The sequence below is a fragment of the Thalia democratica genome, chromosome 2, assembly GCF_965202585.1.
Source record: "Thalia democratica chromosome 2, ktThaDemo2.hap1.1, whole genome shotgun sequence".
Taxonomy (NCBI): domain Eukaryota; kingdom Metazoa; phylum Chordata; class Thaliacea; order Salpida; family Salpidae; genus Thalia; species Thalia democratica.
Window position 1 is genome coordinate 51,846,341 of NC_139166.1, and position 16,628 is coordinate 51,862,968.

A 16,628-nucleotide genomic window follows, 5' to 3' on the forward strand; every position below is an offset into this window, starting at 1 on the left:
TTTCCATTTTATGTGTTCTGGTTTTTTTGAAGTTTTATAATTTATTATTTTTTTCCTTCAAATTTCTTTTTTAAATTTCGAAAGGCTTCGCGGAACCCTTGAGAGGCGTCGCGGAACCCCATTTCAGAAGCACTGATCTATACAATATATCTAAAATGAGCGAAACTACAATACAGACTCATTGTAAAAGGACTTCACTTCAAACTTAGAGTTTTAGTTATAGTTTTGACTTTAAAAAAGTGTTTTGGTGTGTTAAATTATATTGTTTATTTAACTTTAAAAGAAAATAACTAAAAAGGTTTGGTCTAGAGACCTTTTGTACGAATGAACCTTTCGGTTATCGAGTCGTACATCGTATATATATATTTTTTTTATTGAAAACAGAGTAATTCAAGCATATAAACATAACTTTCTACTTATATCTTTTCAAACCTATAAACTAAATTGTTTGATACTTAAATTCCGTGCATTTTAGATAAGGGATTGCAAAATTCTTGTTTATAAACGCTTATTCGGCAATAAAATTACTTTCTCGCTTCCATACTAAACATTGCCCCTGGAAAGCTAAAAATGCCATCAAGGCGTGACATCCCTCAATTTCGATAACCCTGAACTATATAACTCATATTTATATACAGAACAGAAACTAGCTTAATCTATATTTTGACAGTAAACTAAATGCCTACACTTTTTAGGTGCAAAACAAACGAATTTTACAAAAGGTTTTTTCAATAACAAAAGCATACTGAGCCGTATATAGATTGTTATAAAGTTGATAACTAGTAATCTACCGGATCCAAGTATTCGGATCGGATCCGGCCGGATCTTAGTTTGTAATCATTATCCAGTTCCGGCCTTTTTTGATCGGAAATTTTGATTAAAAAGATCGGATTTGGTAGATCACTAATAACAACTGTTGAAAATCAAACTTTGTTGGTATACTAAGTTTATTTTGATCCTAGTGTTTTAACTGTAAAAATTGAAAGAGTTTTTTATCTCAAATCTTAAAACTAATTTCAAACGGTTTCATCTTTCTTAATACATTTATCAATTTATCGACTAAGTCGGTCTCAATATATGTTTGACTTTCATAGTCTACCTAAAACGTATAAAACAGATTTTTAAACTAGACTAGTTTTAGATATGACAAAACATTCAAATTCTTAATTATTGTTTTAAAGACAGTTTCTAATAAATTCATCAAATACTTTCAAAACAATTCAAGATTGTAAAACAAGTTCGTGAAAATTCGACTTAGCCCCACGGTATGTGCTTAATCGATATCAAAAGCCTTTTTACTATATACCGTTGGATCGAATCATCGACATTTTTCTAAATGAACTCTGTAATTCAAACATCGCACTATCATAGTTACCAAGCAGAGCTATTTGCATGAATATGTTTTATATGGCAGTAAAGACCGTATAATTTACTTTCACTCAACTGACCTATCAAAAAATTTATGTTTTGACTTGTGAACAGGGGTAGTACAATTAGGCCCATTGTTGCTAACATTTTTGTTGGATATTTAGATTTAAAACTTTTTACGACCATTTAGAAATAAATTAATAACTACGAATTCGTCAATATCATTCTAGGTTATAATAAAAAAAAAAAAAACTTAATCGGTTGTTTTAAAATAATTCAGATTTGTATGTATTTTTAAATTTGCAATGGTAAATGAAAATTTAGGTGTTTTTTCGTTTTTGTTGTCTCGAAAACGTACTTACAAACATATAATTACTTTTATCTACAGCGGGAACTGCTCAGTTCCAACCCGCGCACAATTCCCGACCAAGGGTTAGGGTTAGGTGCAAAAGTGATAGTAAAAAAAAAAAATAAGTAGAAAAAAAATGAATACAAAAAAAGTAATATTAAAGAAGAAAAATCGGGTGGGAGTTTTGAGAATGCTATTTACAGCACGATTTCCCAAACTTATTTTTATAAACGCTCCTTAGCAAAAATTGAATTTAAATTGCCAATCCTTATTTAGGAATTGGCAGGCATTTTAAGATCGCAGATAAAATTCCGAAAACAAAAAACTTAGCAAGCAGTAGTTGCTAGTTTTAAGTTTAATATTGTTTTATTTTTACTCTTCCTCAAAACCCCGAAGTTTCAAGTGTAAATATAAAATCTAGAGTCAATTAACCTTCAGACTTTTTAATACAAACCCAAAAATATCTAGTGCAAATTAGTTTTTGTCGCCTTTTTAGTTACCGCCTCCATTTTTTACTCAACCCTATTCAACCTCAGAATATCTAGTTTCTCCTGCCTATCATAACTTTGGCGTTTTTTTCACTCTACCTTACAAAACCCAAAGTATCAGAGTGTAAGTTAGTTGTTACCGACCGCCTCATTAGCTTTGGACCAACGGTTTGTATCCACCCCATATTTAAGGTTTCTTGTCTAAGTTTCAATATTTACATAAACTATACTTCAGAGCTTTCTTACTATTCTTTACAAACTCCAGAATATCTACTGTTAATTAATTAATTATCTATTTCTTTTTTCCGATTTAGTAGTTAACGGTCAAATACTAACTAACAAGCTAAAGTTATTAGAATAAAAAGCTCAAAACATTTGTATAACTGCCCAAAACTGTTATCTTAAAACAAAAATCTTATTTTACATACGAATTTTTTATTTTTACTTACTTACTTTCCCCCTTAAGCTATTAGCTTTAATAAAACTTTTCCTGGACAAGAAGTTAAACTGTATCCAAATAGTTTACGACTTGATAACCTAAATAATTTTTCAGCACTTAATTTTTAGACCACGTTTTTAAACGTCCTTTTTTTTCATTCAATAAACTTTTATTATTATTATTATATTAAAAACTTAGTTAGTCCACATTCCACTTTTTGTTGCTTGCTTACTAGTTTTTTTCCTTAGGGACTTTTGTATTTAAACTCAGAACTTTAACACTAGCTGGAAATTTATACAACCCAAGTGGTTAATGCTAATAAACTAATTGACCATAAGGTTTACTTTTCTCAACTAATTTTATATGGTTAATTAAACTAAAACTACATACTAGTAACTTTAAATATTTTTTTTTGTGAATTATAAGTTGTTAAGTTTTTTTTTTATCAAAGCTGTTTTTACTTTTAGTTGTATTACTTTAAGGTTGCCACACACTCAGTATAACACAATCATTGTTTTCTGGGTGGTATTTTTAGAGCAGTACCTTTGCTTCAATTTTCACGGTTTTAGAGTTTTAAGGTGCACCGTTTTTTTGATAGTCTTACACTCGATCTTCTTAAAACTTTGTAGTCTTGTACATCTTAACAAGTTTTCCTATCAACATTATCGTTTTATATTAAAACCCTTTTGTAATGACGTCACAGCTAAAACCCTAAAAATATAACACTGGAAAAAGGTGCACTGTTTTCTCAGCCTTCTTACACTGGATCACCTTAAAACTTTATAAAATTGTCTGTCTCAACAAGTTCTTTTATCTACATTTTTGTTTGCTCTTAAAACCTTAAACAATGATCTATGATAATGATGTATAACACAGGCTAGTTATTCAGGGAAACTCAGACTATTTAGAACTTTTTTGAAAAACTGGGGCTAATTTAAAAAAGCTTCCTTAACTTTAAACTATATTTTTATAACTTTTAATCTTCTCTCTTTAGATTGTGTTTTTATCAAGTCCTTTTGTTATTGTTTTTATATTTTAATGATATTTTAGCTTGACCAATAGTAATTTTTTAAGCTTTTGGCTCATCTTACTTTTATTCAATTTTTTTTAAAACTCAGGCTGGCTCAGGCTAGTTTTTAGTCACTCAGGCAGAATTATTTGCCTCAAAGAGTGGTAGCCCTGGTAGAAGTATGTTAAAAAAATTATTACTTTTTACTAATAAATGTGTTTTTACAGATATGTAAATAATTTTGCTCCCAAATTGTAAAAGGTCTTAAAAATGACAACAAGATATCATAGAGCTGCAAAAGATGGATTTCATCAAAAGTTAAAAGAGGTTGTTTAAGTATTATAAATATTTTTTTAAATGTATGGTTATAAAAAAATATTTTAGTACTTTTTTAAGTTTCCAATAAGGTTATAATTAATAATATATAATTTTTAATATTTGTAGGACATAGTTTTTTATATAAGTTAAACTATGGTAGTTAAATTTTTTTAAATGCCGTTAAAAATGTTCATATAAAGCTGTATATTATTTTAATATTTTTGTAAACTTTTTATTAAACATTTTAATTAAAACAGCTTTTAATTTGTTGTACATTACTGAAAGTATTCAGCCAAAAAATAATTTGTTTTGTGAAGATTTGCACTATTATTTCAAACTTGCTTTAGATAATCAAACTTTCTATTATTTTTATATAAAATCAAATAAATAAAAAAGTTTTAAAATAAATTTGTTATGACATTTTTTATGTGAGCCGAGAACTCAATTCAGCTACATATTGTTGAAACTTTGTGTATAAAATTGCCAAAAACCAGATTATGTACACAAAAAAACATTGTTTACTAAACTAAACTTTTAAAATCTTTATATTAAGTAGTTTGTTGTAGTTATTTTCCTAAGTATTTTAAATGTTTAAAATATTTATTGTAAGTTTTTATTGTGGTTTGCTTTAGTATAGTTTAAAATCTAACAGTTTTTAACTTTAAACAGTAATGTTGTTCTAGCACTAGCTCTTGGTTAATTTTTAATTCAATATGTACACTTAATTATTACATAATTTTATGTTTTATAGAGTTTTTACAGTTTTGATTTAAACACTTTTATTTGATTCTTACTAAGATATTATATAAAAAAACCTTATAAAAATCTTATACAAAAGTGTTAAATTTAAATAAATAAAAATGATATGTGAGTTTCTTAAGTCAAAATAAATAGAATAAATCTTGGTAAAATAAAAGTTATCAAACTTGAAAAAGTAGCTTTCTAAATTGCTTTTATTTGTTTTTCTTTTGTAATCAAAAATTATTTTAATTAAAATTAAAAACAAGGTAAGTCAAACTCACATTTTATTTTTTTTGTAATACTAGCTTGTAATTATTTAGTAAAGTTAAGCATAAGATTTTGATAACATTTAATAGCTTACTTTACTAAAATTAAACAAAGAAATTTAAAAAAATAATTTAAAAAGGTTTTTCAAAGAATATGTCAACTATTTTTTTTTATTTAAATTAAAAAGAAAACATAATCTCCAAAATTGATAGCAGTTATTTTTAAATTTTAATAAAATATACTAAATCTATAGTTTATAGTCACCAAGTACTAAAATTAACATAATCTTTGCACAATGTTTGCTTAATTTAGGACAAAAATCCAATAAGTACATATAAAAAATATTATTAGTTAAACTTATTGAATTAGGATGAATGGTATCTAGGTAGTCTGCCTTTTTTAGTGTAGAATCGGACTGCTTTTGATGATATAAAAATTTTAAATCTGCTCATTCAAGTTGAACTATTTTAATAGAACAATAAGAAAATATGTTTAGTTTAATAAACTAAAGATCTCTTGCTAAGTAGTTTTTTGTAGAGAGTTGAGAGAGATATTTTCAAAGGTTTTTTTTATTTGTAAACTTAATGAAAACAAAACTTTGAAATACCTTATTTAAACTCTGTATAAACAAACAAAATACCTTTATATTTTTTTAATAGTTTTTCTTTAGTAGTTGATTTTCAATGTCAAAGATATCAAAATTTCATTAAAACAAAAACCCTGCAAATTGCTCTGTGTTAACTGGTATGACTTTTGTTGTAAATGTAGTTTAAAAATTTTGTACAAAGCTCAGAATCTTGGCTTTCTAGCCATAGTTTAAAAAACTTTTTCCTCTTTTTTTTGAATTTTATTTTTTAGTATATAACAGATAAACTATTCATAATAACTGTGGTTTGAATGTGTTTGTGTTTTATTCAACCAAGCAGTATTGTTTTTAAGCCTTTTGATTTTGAAAATTAAAAAGTATTATTACTTAAAAATTATAAAATGTTTTATTTCAAGTTTTATTTTAAAGGCAACTAAGAAAGATTTAAACACAAGAGATAATGATGGAATGACACCTACATTGTGGGCCGCTTACCATGGACACTTAAAAGCTTTAGAAACTTGCTGCAAAAGACAGTTGGTTTTTTATTTGTTTAACTTAAGTATACATATTTTTTTAGGTAGTCTGTTATTACCTGTACCCTTAATTAAATATTGAATGACTTTAATTAGGAAGTTTTAAAAGTTTAATTACAGTTATAAAATATAGTTTAGAATTTTTTTTGTACTATATCATGAAAATAATTCCGTATTGATTTGAAGCGTTTTTTATTTTTTCTGGCAGTAATACATTTCACAGCTATGATATAAAAAGCATAAAAATAAGTTATACTTGTACTGATTGTAATCTAGTACTTTTTTCTATTTTGAATTTAATTTGCATAGTATTTTTCTAAAGTTTGTACCTTTGCACATAGTGTACGTGAGTCTTTATTTACTCTGCACATATTTTTTTGCGTATAAAATATTCTATAGGTAGTTGTTTTTGATAACTTAGTTGTAATTTATTATTCTGATTTTTAAAGTAATTTTTTGGTTTTATATCAATATTATTTTATGTTAAGTATTCGTTTGTTTAGTATAACTTTATACTATTTACATCAGACTTTCCCAACCTTTTTTTCATAAGATATTCTAAAATCGATTAGCTTAAAATCTCTTTTTTTTGATAGTTAGCATCAACTCTAGAATATCTGGATTAATTAAATTTAAAACCCTGATTTAAATAAGGGTGTAGGGGAACTCTATTCCCTATGCATATAATCTCTTGTGAATTAACTAATATTAATAAATATATATGTGTCAAACATCTACAGTAAATTATGGTAGGTTTCTATTTTAGCAAGTCTTACATTCATGAGTAACTTAAATCTTTTAAAAATTCTTATAATTTAATCAAAAACAAAATAATGAATTTTATAATTTTTAATTACTTATCTTTAAATCTGACTTTTAGTAATTAGTTATAACTTTTAATGTTAGGTTTTTTGTAATGATAAAGCTACTTAAAACACTAATTGCAATTTATCAGATAAAATCAGCCATACATGTGTATTGTGTAGTCACAGGATTAGGTATAAAGTATACATAAAAAAAAACGGCTAACAGTAAAATTGGCAACAATTAAAATGTCTATAAAAATTTTTAAATGAAATATATAACATTTATAAGTTTGTAATGAATCGAAATAAAGTCATAAAATGCTTTTAAACTTTATTTTCTTAGACTCTAAGTTTAATACTTTAAAAAAAAGTAATTCTTTTTTTATGGTTGAAATAATCTATAAAGCTTTATAGTTGATTTTTCTTAATTACTATTTTGATGACATACTGTTTGCTGCCCTTCCACTTTAAAGTGCTATTTATATTTTTGTATAAGATAGTGTTTTTAAAAATATTAAAGAAAAAACTGTATGTTCTACATAACACTTTATATTGAATACTAAACGAAAATAGTTGTAGAAAAATCATTACACTTAGAAACTCCAAAGAATGCTATCAACTCAATTAAATAACTCAATTAAATATTATCTACGTTTAATTGTAAAACAAAATCAAAAACTAACATTTTATTTAAACTTTATCACTAAAAACTTTGAAACATTTTTTCTTGCAAAAAAATTATTTACCACTTAACTTTACACTTTACGTACTTTCTGTTAATAACTTGATGACCAAGAGGTCTTTTGGGTCCGTGAACCAAAGTATTTTGAGCATCTTCTGTTTCTGTCCAACTAACTCACTCCACAAACAGGGGAAACCCCGACAAGTCGGACTACGCGGGCAACACGGCGCTGCACCTGTCTGCCCAGAACGGCCACCTGGACTGCCTGAAGTTCTTGGTGAACGTGGGGGCGAACATGTGGAAGCAGGACAATGACATGCACACCGCCATGGACGTGGCGGGAATCAGGAACCAGCTGCGGTGCGTCGAGTACTTGGACCGCAACATGAACCAGGAGAAGTTGAAGCACCCCAATGTCAGTTTACACGCTTAAGCATTTGATTTTTCGAAAGAACTTTGTTTAAATGTAATAACAATAACAATTGTTATTGATAGTATAATTATAATAAAAGTACTGCCCAACTCTCAGCTATTCACATCTACTTAATTTTTTTACACATTTTTGGACTGTTAACTTTTCTTTTTGATTTTGTATTTAAGTTCTGTTTTAAGATTTATCAAAGTTTTTCTGCACAATAATCGTTGCTGCCTGACTTCTTTTAGCTAAATGCTTATTAGTTTTTGCCTTTTACGTCGTATTTTTAAAAGATGTTTTTGTTTAGAGAGTCAAAGGAAAGCAAAAAGATGCCAAAAAGGAAGCAGAAACAAGAAAACAAAAGTATGAAGAAATGCTGAAGAAAAGCGAACAGCTGGCCGGTAAACAGTGAGTATTCTGATATGTAAAACTAAAAACATGAAAAAATTACAAATATTAGATTTTATAGCTAGCTCGAGTTATTTTTTTAAACTAAACTTTTAATTTTTGAAACGAATAACTTAAATAAATGACAATTATTTCAAATGCCATGGGGTGGTCCATGTGTCTTTTGTACGAAAATCAACAATGCTCTTGTTTATAAGCTTTAATTATCAATTACAATATTTAAATCAAACATAAATGAATTAGAATTTTAGATACAGCCAATTTTGTAAATTCAGATAAAAGTCTTTTGAAAGAAAAATTTACATAATTAAGTTTCTTAGAATTTTTATAAAAACTGTATCTTTATCCTTGTATGTTTATTTTAAAGACCTCAAAATAGTTTCTTTGCAAAATTATTTTTTTAAATATTGTTGCATTTTTTTAATGAAAAACAATCATTTTATGTCTAATAATTGAATAGCGTATAAATTTTTTTAGTTAAATAATTTTACAAAAGGTTCATACAATATGATTGTCGATTAGAAAGTATATTAAGAAAGCTCGAAAAAGATTGATTAAATGAAAACTGTAGGAGAGATAAATTTTAAATGAAACTGTTTTTGTTTCACCTTTTTATTTTAGTCAATCATGAAGGACCGTTTTAAACTCTCCAACTTTGATTTGTTATATCTCAAATGCTAACAACAATTTTAAAAACAGTAAAAAGCAAATTGGAGCTTGTTCTAAGGTCTACAAACTCAGACCAAGTTGTAAAACTTAATTCCCTCATATGCCCTTAATTTCAAAGTTTGTATTATAACTTTAAGTAATATTTTTCAAACAGACTTAAACAAATGAGCTTAGTTTCAAACCAATTTAAATTCATTTTAAGGAGACGACCCTCCATAGCAGCTCAAGAAGGGCCACCCCGGAACCCACAAGACAGAAGAAACACAATATCTTCTGCTTTTCAATTTAAAGTTTATTTGTTTATGTATATAAGTAGCAAATACATGTAAACTTTAAGCAAATATATTTTTTTTTGCTTAAAATTTGTTATGTAACTGAAAAAACTGTGACGAAAAGTGCACACATTTTTTAATCTAGCATAGTTAATTGTTCTTCTATATTAGTATATGAAAAATAGTGTTTTGATGTATTTAAATAAATTTGATTTTAGAAGAATAAAGGTACTTCTAACACAATGACATCTACAATGACAAACAGAACTCGGGACTTACAGAGAAGAGTAAGTTACAAAAAAGTTCCACTACTTATGCTTTATTCCACTATATTATTATATCAAAATAGAGAAAGTTATATTTTAAAGCATAATTAGATACATAGGCTAAGCATTAAACTTATATTTTTTTAAATTGTCATTTTACTTTTTAGTTTAATTTAAACTATAAATCTGAGTAATACTAATAGTGATGTAATTTAAATTGTAAAGAAACTTTTATGCACTTTTTTGTCTAAGTGTAAAATTATAAGTTTTTGTTTTATTTATTTTATTTAAATCACGTTACATATTTTGGGTTAATTTTATGAGCACAAGTAATTTTTTTTTATTTACAAATTTTTAGGTAAGGTAAATATAAAATTTTTGTACGATCACAATTTTAAGTTAATTATTAACTGATCAGTGGTGATGTGCTTACATTTTGTTTGTTTGCATTTTGATATTTTTGTATGTATTTTTAAAGTATATGCATTTTTACTAATAATATTTAAAACAACACTGTTGTACTATTGATGTTATGTTTAAATTATTATCATATTTTCTCCAAAAAAAAAAGTTTTTATATGGTATTTTCGTCCTTTATTCTTAATGAAAAAAAAAAGTATTTTTACTTACATTCTGTCGCTAAACTTATAATAGTTTTTAAATTAAATTTTTTAAAATAAAAAATTTTGAATCACTAGGTACACATAGTATTTTTAGTAGTATATTATTTTTACTTAAAGTTAATTGATTGTTTACTATAAAAGCAAACTCTAAAACACAAACTTAAATATTCTAGTAAATAGTATTACTTTCTATTTGTTAATAAACAATAATAAGGATTTTTATTCCTCTTGCAAAGTCTGTTCTAAAAACTTTATTGTATAAAATTTATAAAATAAATAAGTTTGCTTGAAAAATGTCGTATATTGTAGTTTTAGCCAGTGTTCCTCAAACTGTATAAGTAAAAAAAAATAAAACATCTGTGTAAAATATCTCAGTTTGTTATAAAAAACATATTTTTTAGTTTATATATAATTTATAAAAAAAAAAGAAATTAACACTAGTAAATTACATTGATGATTTAGTGCTCAGTGATTTTTTTCTTAAGTGAATTAGTGTTCACAGCTTTAAAAAAAATTGAGAATCACAAGCAATATCAAGGTATCAAACGTAATTTGTAGTTAAATTAAAAAGAAAATGTGAAACATTATTTACCAATTTAAACAAGAATTAAAATTGTTATAGATAGTTTCAATGAATTTTACATAATACTTTTAGATTAAGAATTTAAATTTTATTTTTTCCAATATCGACATAGTACAGTTTTAAATATTTTATTAAAAGATTTTTTAGTGGAACCTAAATCCTCTTTTAACCTTATTATCAACATTTTATTAAAAACGCTCTAAATATTGCACTGTTAAACAAACTAAATACGTACTCATTATGAAGGAGTCAAACTTCATACTGAAGCCAACAGAGGAAATGAAAGAATTGGACAATCCGCAATCAAAAATAAATGAAGACGAGAAAGAGCTGGAATTTCAGGAAAAAATGAAGCAATTCAGTCGCAATTCCCAGCAGAGTTTTTTCAACAACACTATCAGGTAAATTAAAAAAAAAAATTTACTATAATAAATTAATATTTTTTATTATAGTTTCTGTTCAAATGGTGCCTTTTTCAATTTATTTTGAGTATGATGCTTAATTTTACTAGTTTTACAACCTATTTACTAAAAGTGTGTTTTTACTTGTCTAAATATAATTCGAAAGACTTTGTTTTGTATAAAATATGTAAATTTTTTATGAAGTTAAAGCAGGGTTTCCAAAATAATTTTTCAAAAGGCCCCCTTTAAAAATATGTAAAAAAAGCTATGGCCCCCTCCAACAAGATTTCTCAAAAAACTACCATTAAAAACGCCTAAGAAATTTTTTGCTATTCATCATTAAGTCCAGAATATCTAGTGTAAATTTATTCAAATTATGATCTCATGGCCCCCTAAATTTCTGTAATGGCCTCAAAAAAGCTCACTTTGGGAAATCCTGAGTTATGGTAACTAAAATGTGTCGTTTTATTCACAAATGATTTAAACTTTTGAATTTTTTAAGCTTGTTTTGTTGAGCACATAAAATAGTTTAAACGTAGTTAATAATGTCAAAATAAATCTCATAATGTACATTTATAATGCGTAATAAAAGTTGTATAACTACTTGTAAACTAAAAAGTGATGGTTTAAATAAAGTATTTACAGTATAAGTTCTAAATTTCTCAGTAAATGTATGTAAAAAACTCAAATTAATATTATTTCCTCTCTTACTTTATAAATAAAAAAAACATTATTAAGTTTTTAAGCTATTTAAACAAACTATTCTAGATTCAACTATACATAACAAAACATTCTTAAAGTATCTACTGTGAATTACTTTTAGTTCAGCTCTACTTTTGAAATATTATGAATTAATCCATTTGTTTTTTCTTTGATAATCTTTTTATGGTGTTTCACACTACGGCCATACATGGAGTTAACAATATTGTTTTTAAAGTGCCAATTGCAAGATAATTTTTCTAAAATCTATTAATTACAGTTTACTGTTGATATTTTTCAGTTTAGCAGAACGTTTTCTATTCAAACTATTTCAAACTAATTAGGAAGATTTTTTATGCCTACTTTAAAAAAAAATACTAAAAATCTATTTTTTTGTACACTTTCTAAGAAATTTACCTCAAATGTTCATGAAATTTTCCATCAAAAGCTTAAAACTACTTCTAAGGGCTTTTTTTTTAGTTAAAATAAAAACTTACAACCAAAGGCACAAAATGTTTTAGTTTTTTTATTTATATTCGAAAGAAAAATTGTAATAAAAATTTAACTAAGATTAGACTGCGAAAGTTTAAAAACAAAATATTTGCTCAAAATTTTATGGACGGTATAGATCTTAATTAATTACTTATATAGTTATGGATTAAAATAGTAATATTTTGCAATTTTTATAAGAAACCTATTTAGTTCTCCAGTGTTGTCTTATAAGCTACTATAAATCTTTTAAACTGGTAAAAAACGACTACAACCTTAACTATTAATATTGAAATTAACACTTAACTTTAACTGATTAGACATATGTAATTACACCCTTTCCCTATGGTGTTATTCAAACATATAAAATTTGACTAATGTTTTGTAAATATCAGCTCTCGGTTGAATACAGCTCGAACGTTTTACTCAACAATAGCTGACAAGGATGAACAGTTTGTAAATGAAGAGGACGCTATCATGCCGAGTCAACAACGACCTAGTTAGTACCCATTAAAAACTTTATTCCGTTTATTCATTGTTTACTCTGTAAGAATAATAGAACTAAAAAAGGATTAAGTTGAAACGTATTTTCTAACTCATAATTTTCAAGAATGTTTACTAAATGTATGTTATTATGTATACGGTAGATTATTAATAATTCAGTTCTTTTTGAATAAAAACGTTGTTTTTTATAGTTTTGATATAATAAATTTATATTTATTTCTTAAACTCAAGTTGATAACTCTAATTGTTGCTCTTGAAATAAACAAAACAGTACAACTTTTAAAACTATATCAATATAAATGCTTGAAAGATTATAACATAAATTTTAATAAAACTCTTATTAAATTTAGTTAGTATATTATTATGTACTTACAATTCTTAAGTACTTTTTCAATTTGTATCTAAATAAAGTCGGTCTATAAATATGAAAAGCATAGTTCAAGTATAACTTTCCTTAGAGTCAAAAAATTAACAAAAAAGTTCTATTAAAAGTTTATAAATTATAAAATTTAATTTAAAGACACGGTTTTTAAAACTAGATACAACTGTTGTTATCACATTTTGCTGCAAAAATTTGTTAAACTGAAATACTTTCGTAAAAAAATGTGAAATAATTGTTTTTTATACAGAAACTGAAGCATATTTACTTTAGATAGGAAATTGTAGGTTATAAATTTTACATTATTTAGGCTGTTCTATAACGAAATCCTAAAACATTGACACCTACCAATACTTGATAAAATATGTTCTTACAAATTTAATTATTAAATTTATAAATATTGAACATAATTTTAAAGAAGTTTTTGGTTTTAAGATTGTCAATAAAACTAGTTATTAGCTCATATCTTTTTTGATATTTTGAGGTGTTCCCAATTTTTATAGCTTTGTTTTTATTTACTCAATTTCATAATACTTTGAAACTTTTAAAATTTATGACTAATAACTGTATACATTTTTAGTAGTTGTGAAAATAAACAATGTTTGTTTTTGATTTGTTTGCTCTATAACTTAACAGCACCACCTAGTTTCTTTTGTATACTAAATTTAGATTTTTATTTAAACTATTAAAAAGTGTTAACATTGTTCATTCTTTAAGTTTTTAGTTTAAGAATATTTTTTGGATAATTTATATACTTAATAATAAATTTAAATACAGTTATTATTTTTTGACTACGCCTGAAAAAAAAGAGAATAAGTAGATCATAAATATTAAAAATACTTTCAATTATTCCTTATTTAATTTATTATTTTATTTGTTATTTCATTAAAAAATGTTTAGCTTCTTAAATATAGTGTTTAATCGATGATTTTTAAATTATACAATCTACTTTACTTTCACAGCGGTAAAAGGAATATTTGGAAACGAAGACAAAAATTCAGATTCGGAGGTAGCAACTCCTTTGGAAGAGTTTTTGCAGGATTTGAAACTGGACAACTACCACGACCTTTTTGTGGTTTGTTTTAAATAAACACGTGGCTAAATTAAATTGTTTTGTTCTACTCACGTTTTTTCTAAAAGTTCTTTGAATGCTTTTAGTTTAAAAATTAAGATGTTTTTGGAAAGTGTTTAGAGTAATTAAGTATTAATTAATTATTTTATTTATTATCATTAAATGGAAAAACTGAAATATTTTTTTTTGTAAAAATATAGTTTTCAAGATATTTTTAAGACAGTATATAACTTTCTTATACACTTAAAAAAATTACTACTTTAGAAGACTAATTTTTTCACAACAATTTATAATATCAATGATGTTATACAAAAAATGTGCAGATTTATGTCCTGTACAAAGTTAACTTAACCTTTTTAAGTTTATAACAGAAACTTTTATTTAACCAAACGTAACTCATTTAAAAGTTATCGTGTCAAAAGTATAGTTATTGTATCATTAAATTGTTAACAAAATATATTTAAAAAACACTTTAGAAAATATGTAATTCTAGCAACCTAAAGCGACCTGTTGAATTTTCAGAAACAAAAATGTGTGACCCTTAAAGACATTATTGTAATCATTGTATACATAGCTAAACTAGTTAGATTTTTTTAATACGAGTTTTAAACTTAATAATGATTTTAAAGATTTGTTTAATTTCGAATATGCTTTAACATTTAATAAGTAGTTCTAGAGAGTCTTTACTCTCGTTTTAAATATTTCAATTTAGAAAATTAACTCTTCTACAAGCTTTACGTAATTTTTTTAAAGTTAACTTTTAATTTTTAAATGGTACTTTTTCAACATCTACCAGAACACTTAGCTGTTTTCACATTAGCATAAAAAATGCTTTTTAAATTATAATGTTAATCTTCTCTTAAACATTTTACATGTGCTTCTAACAGGGTTGCTAAAAAACCTGGGTTTCTTGAATTTGATAAATATTGTAAAAAACTTAAATTTTAAACACTTTTAAAATGTAAATTAAAAAATGTACTAGATACAAATAACATTTCTTATACAATAATTTTTTGTATCATTTATTGTTTAATTTACTGTAAAACATATTTAACATATCATCGCAGTATTTTTTAAACACTTTCAAACTATTTAAGACAATTTCTACCTTAAATGGAATTTTATACTAAAAATGTACAAAAAAAACCTAGTACGTTTAAAAACCTTAAATTAATTCAGAAAAGCATGAAAACTGTTTCATAAACCTTTGCCAACCCTGTTCAAAATCGTACAGTGATCTCAAAACGTTCAACTATTTTTCAGAGCGAGAAAGTGAACTTGGAGGACCTGGTCAAGGATTACGACGCTTCCGACCTGAAGGCGATGGGCATACCGTTCGGAGATTCCAAGAAGATCATGAGGAAGGTGGAGGTGATCCGAGAGGAGAAGCTGCAAGAAGAAGAGGATCAAAAAAGAGGTGGGGAAGACACGCTGTTCTGATGAAGTTTTTATTGTAACTGTTTTTTGGTTTACATGTTCGTTTATTAAGAACTTCAATTTTGCGACTATTTTTTTGAGGAGGTTTTAAATCGAAAACATTTCATTATAGCTAAATGCATTATTACATTATTAACAAACTCAACTTACGACTTTAATAAAAATAATTAACTTTTAAATTCAAAATATTTTCAAAGTTTATTTTGATGTGCAGTAATTGTTTTATATACTTTTAATTATGTTCAAGTTAGTTATCGGCCTAACATAAAGTTTTCTAATCATTAATAACAGTTCTATGCAAACTAATGACAATTAATTATATAAAATCATACAAGTGTCAGCTTTACTGTTTTATGCCAAGTCATCTATAATTCATAATAATTTACAAGTACTTTATACTCGTTATTGGTTTTTATGTGTACTTATTTATTGTGTTATTTTGAAAATTTAAAATATAATTTTTATGCATTTATTTTTACTTCTATGAGAGTTGAGTTCTGATATTTTTTTCAATATCTATCAAACTTTATTTACAAAGTTTAAAATAGATTTACAGCTATCGTTTATTATGTGTATAGTATATTTTCATAACAATTTTAAACTTTTAAAATCACATCTAAATAATTTTTTTGATTTTTTTTAAACTAAAAACTAGTCGTTTTTTTGAAAGTTTTTTTTTTTCGTTAGTTCTATTAAGTCTTTTACCAATGGATGAAAAAAAATTCAGTTGTTTTATAAAGAGCAAAATGAAGTAAACTTTATGAATTTCTTTATTATTTAGTTTTTTGTTCGTCTAAAATTTGTTTAACTATCATTATATAT

At 25.4% G+C, this 16,628-nt stretch overlaps 1 protein-coding gene across 1 annotated transcript; it reads left to right on the top strand.

Annotated features, from left to right (window-relative positions):
- The first annotated feature begins 3,882 nt into the window (after positions 1–3,882).
- Positions 3,883–15,948, top strand: LOC145829780 (uncharacterized). The gene is made up of 10 exons (XM_082937648.1): positions 3,883–3,980; positions 5,995–6,101; positions 7,779–8,004; positions 8,312–8,412; positions 9,284–9,371; positions 9,572–9,640; positions 11,072–11,226; positions 12,810–12,913; positions 14,260–14,372; positions 15,633–15,948. Exons 1-10 carry the CDS (start codon positions 3,924–3,926, stop codon positions 15,807–15,809), a joined length of 1,197 nt encoding a protein of 398 aa, XP_082793774.1. The 5' UTR covers positions 3,883–3,923; the 3' UTR covers positions 15,810–15,948.
- Positions 15,949–16,628: the final 680 nt, after the last annotated feature.

Coding starts and splice junctions, on each gene's coding strand:
- LOC145829780 (XM_082937648.1), top strand. CDS start 3,924: ATGACAACAAGATATCATAGAGCTGCAAAAGATGGATTTCATCAAAAG. Junction 9,641..11,071: donor CTCGGGACTTACAGAGAAGA/GTAAGTTACAAA, acceptor CTCATTATGAAG/GAGTCAAACTTCATACTGAA. Junction 11,227..12,809: donor TTTTTCAACAACACTATCAG/GTAAATTAAAAA, acceptor TGTAAATATCAG/CTCTCGGTTGAATACAGCTC.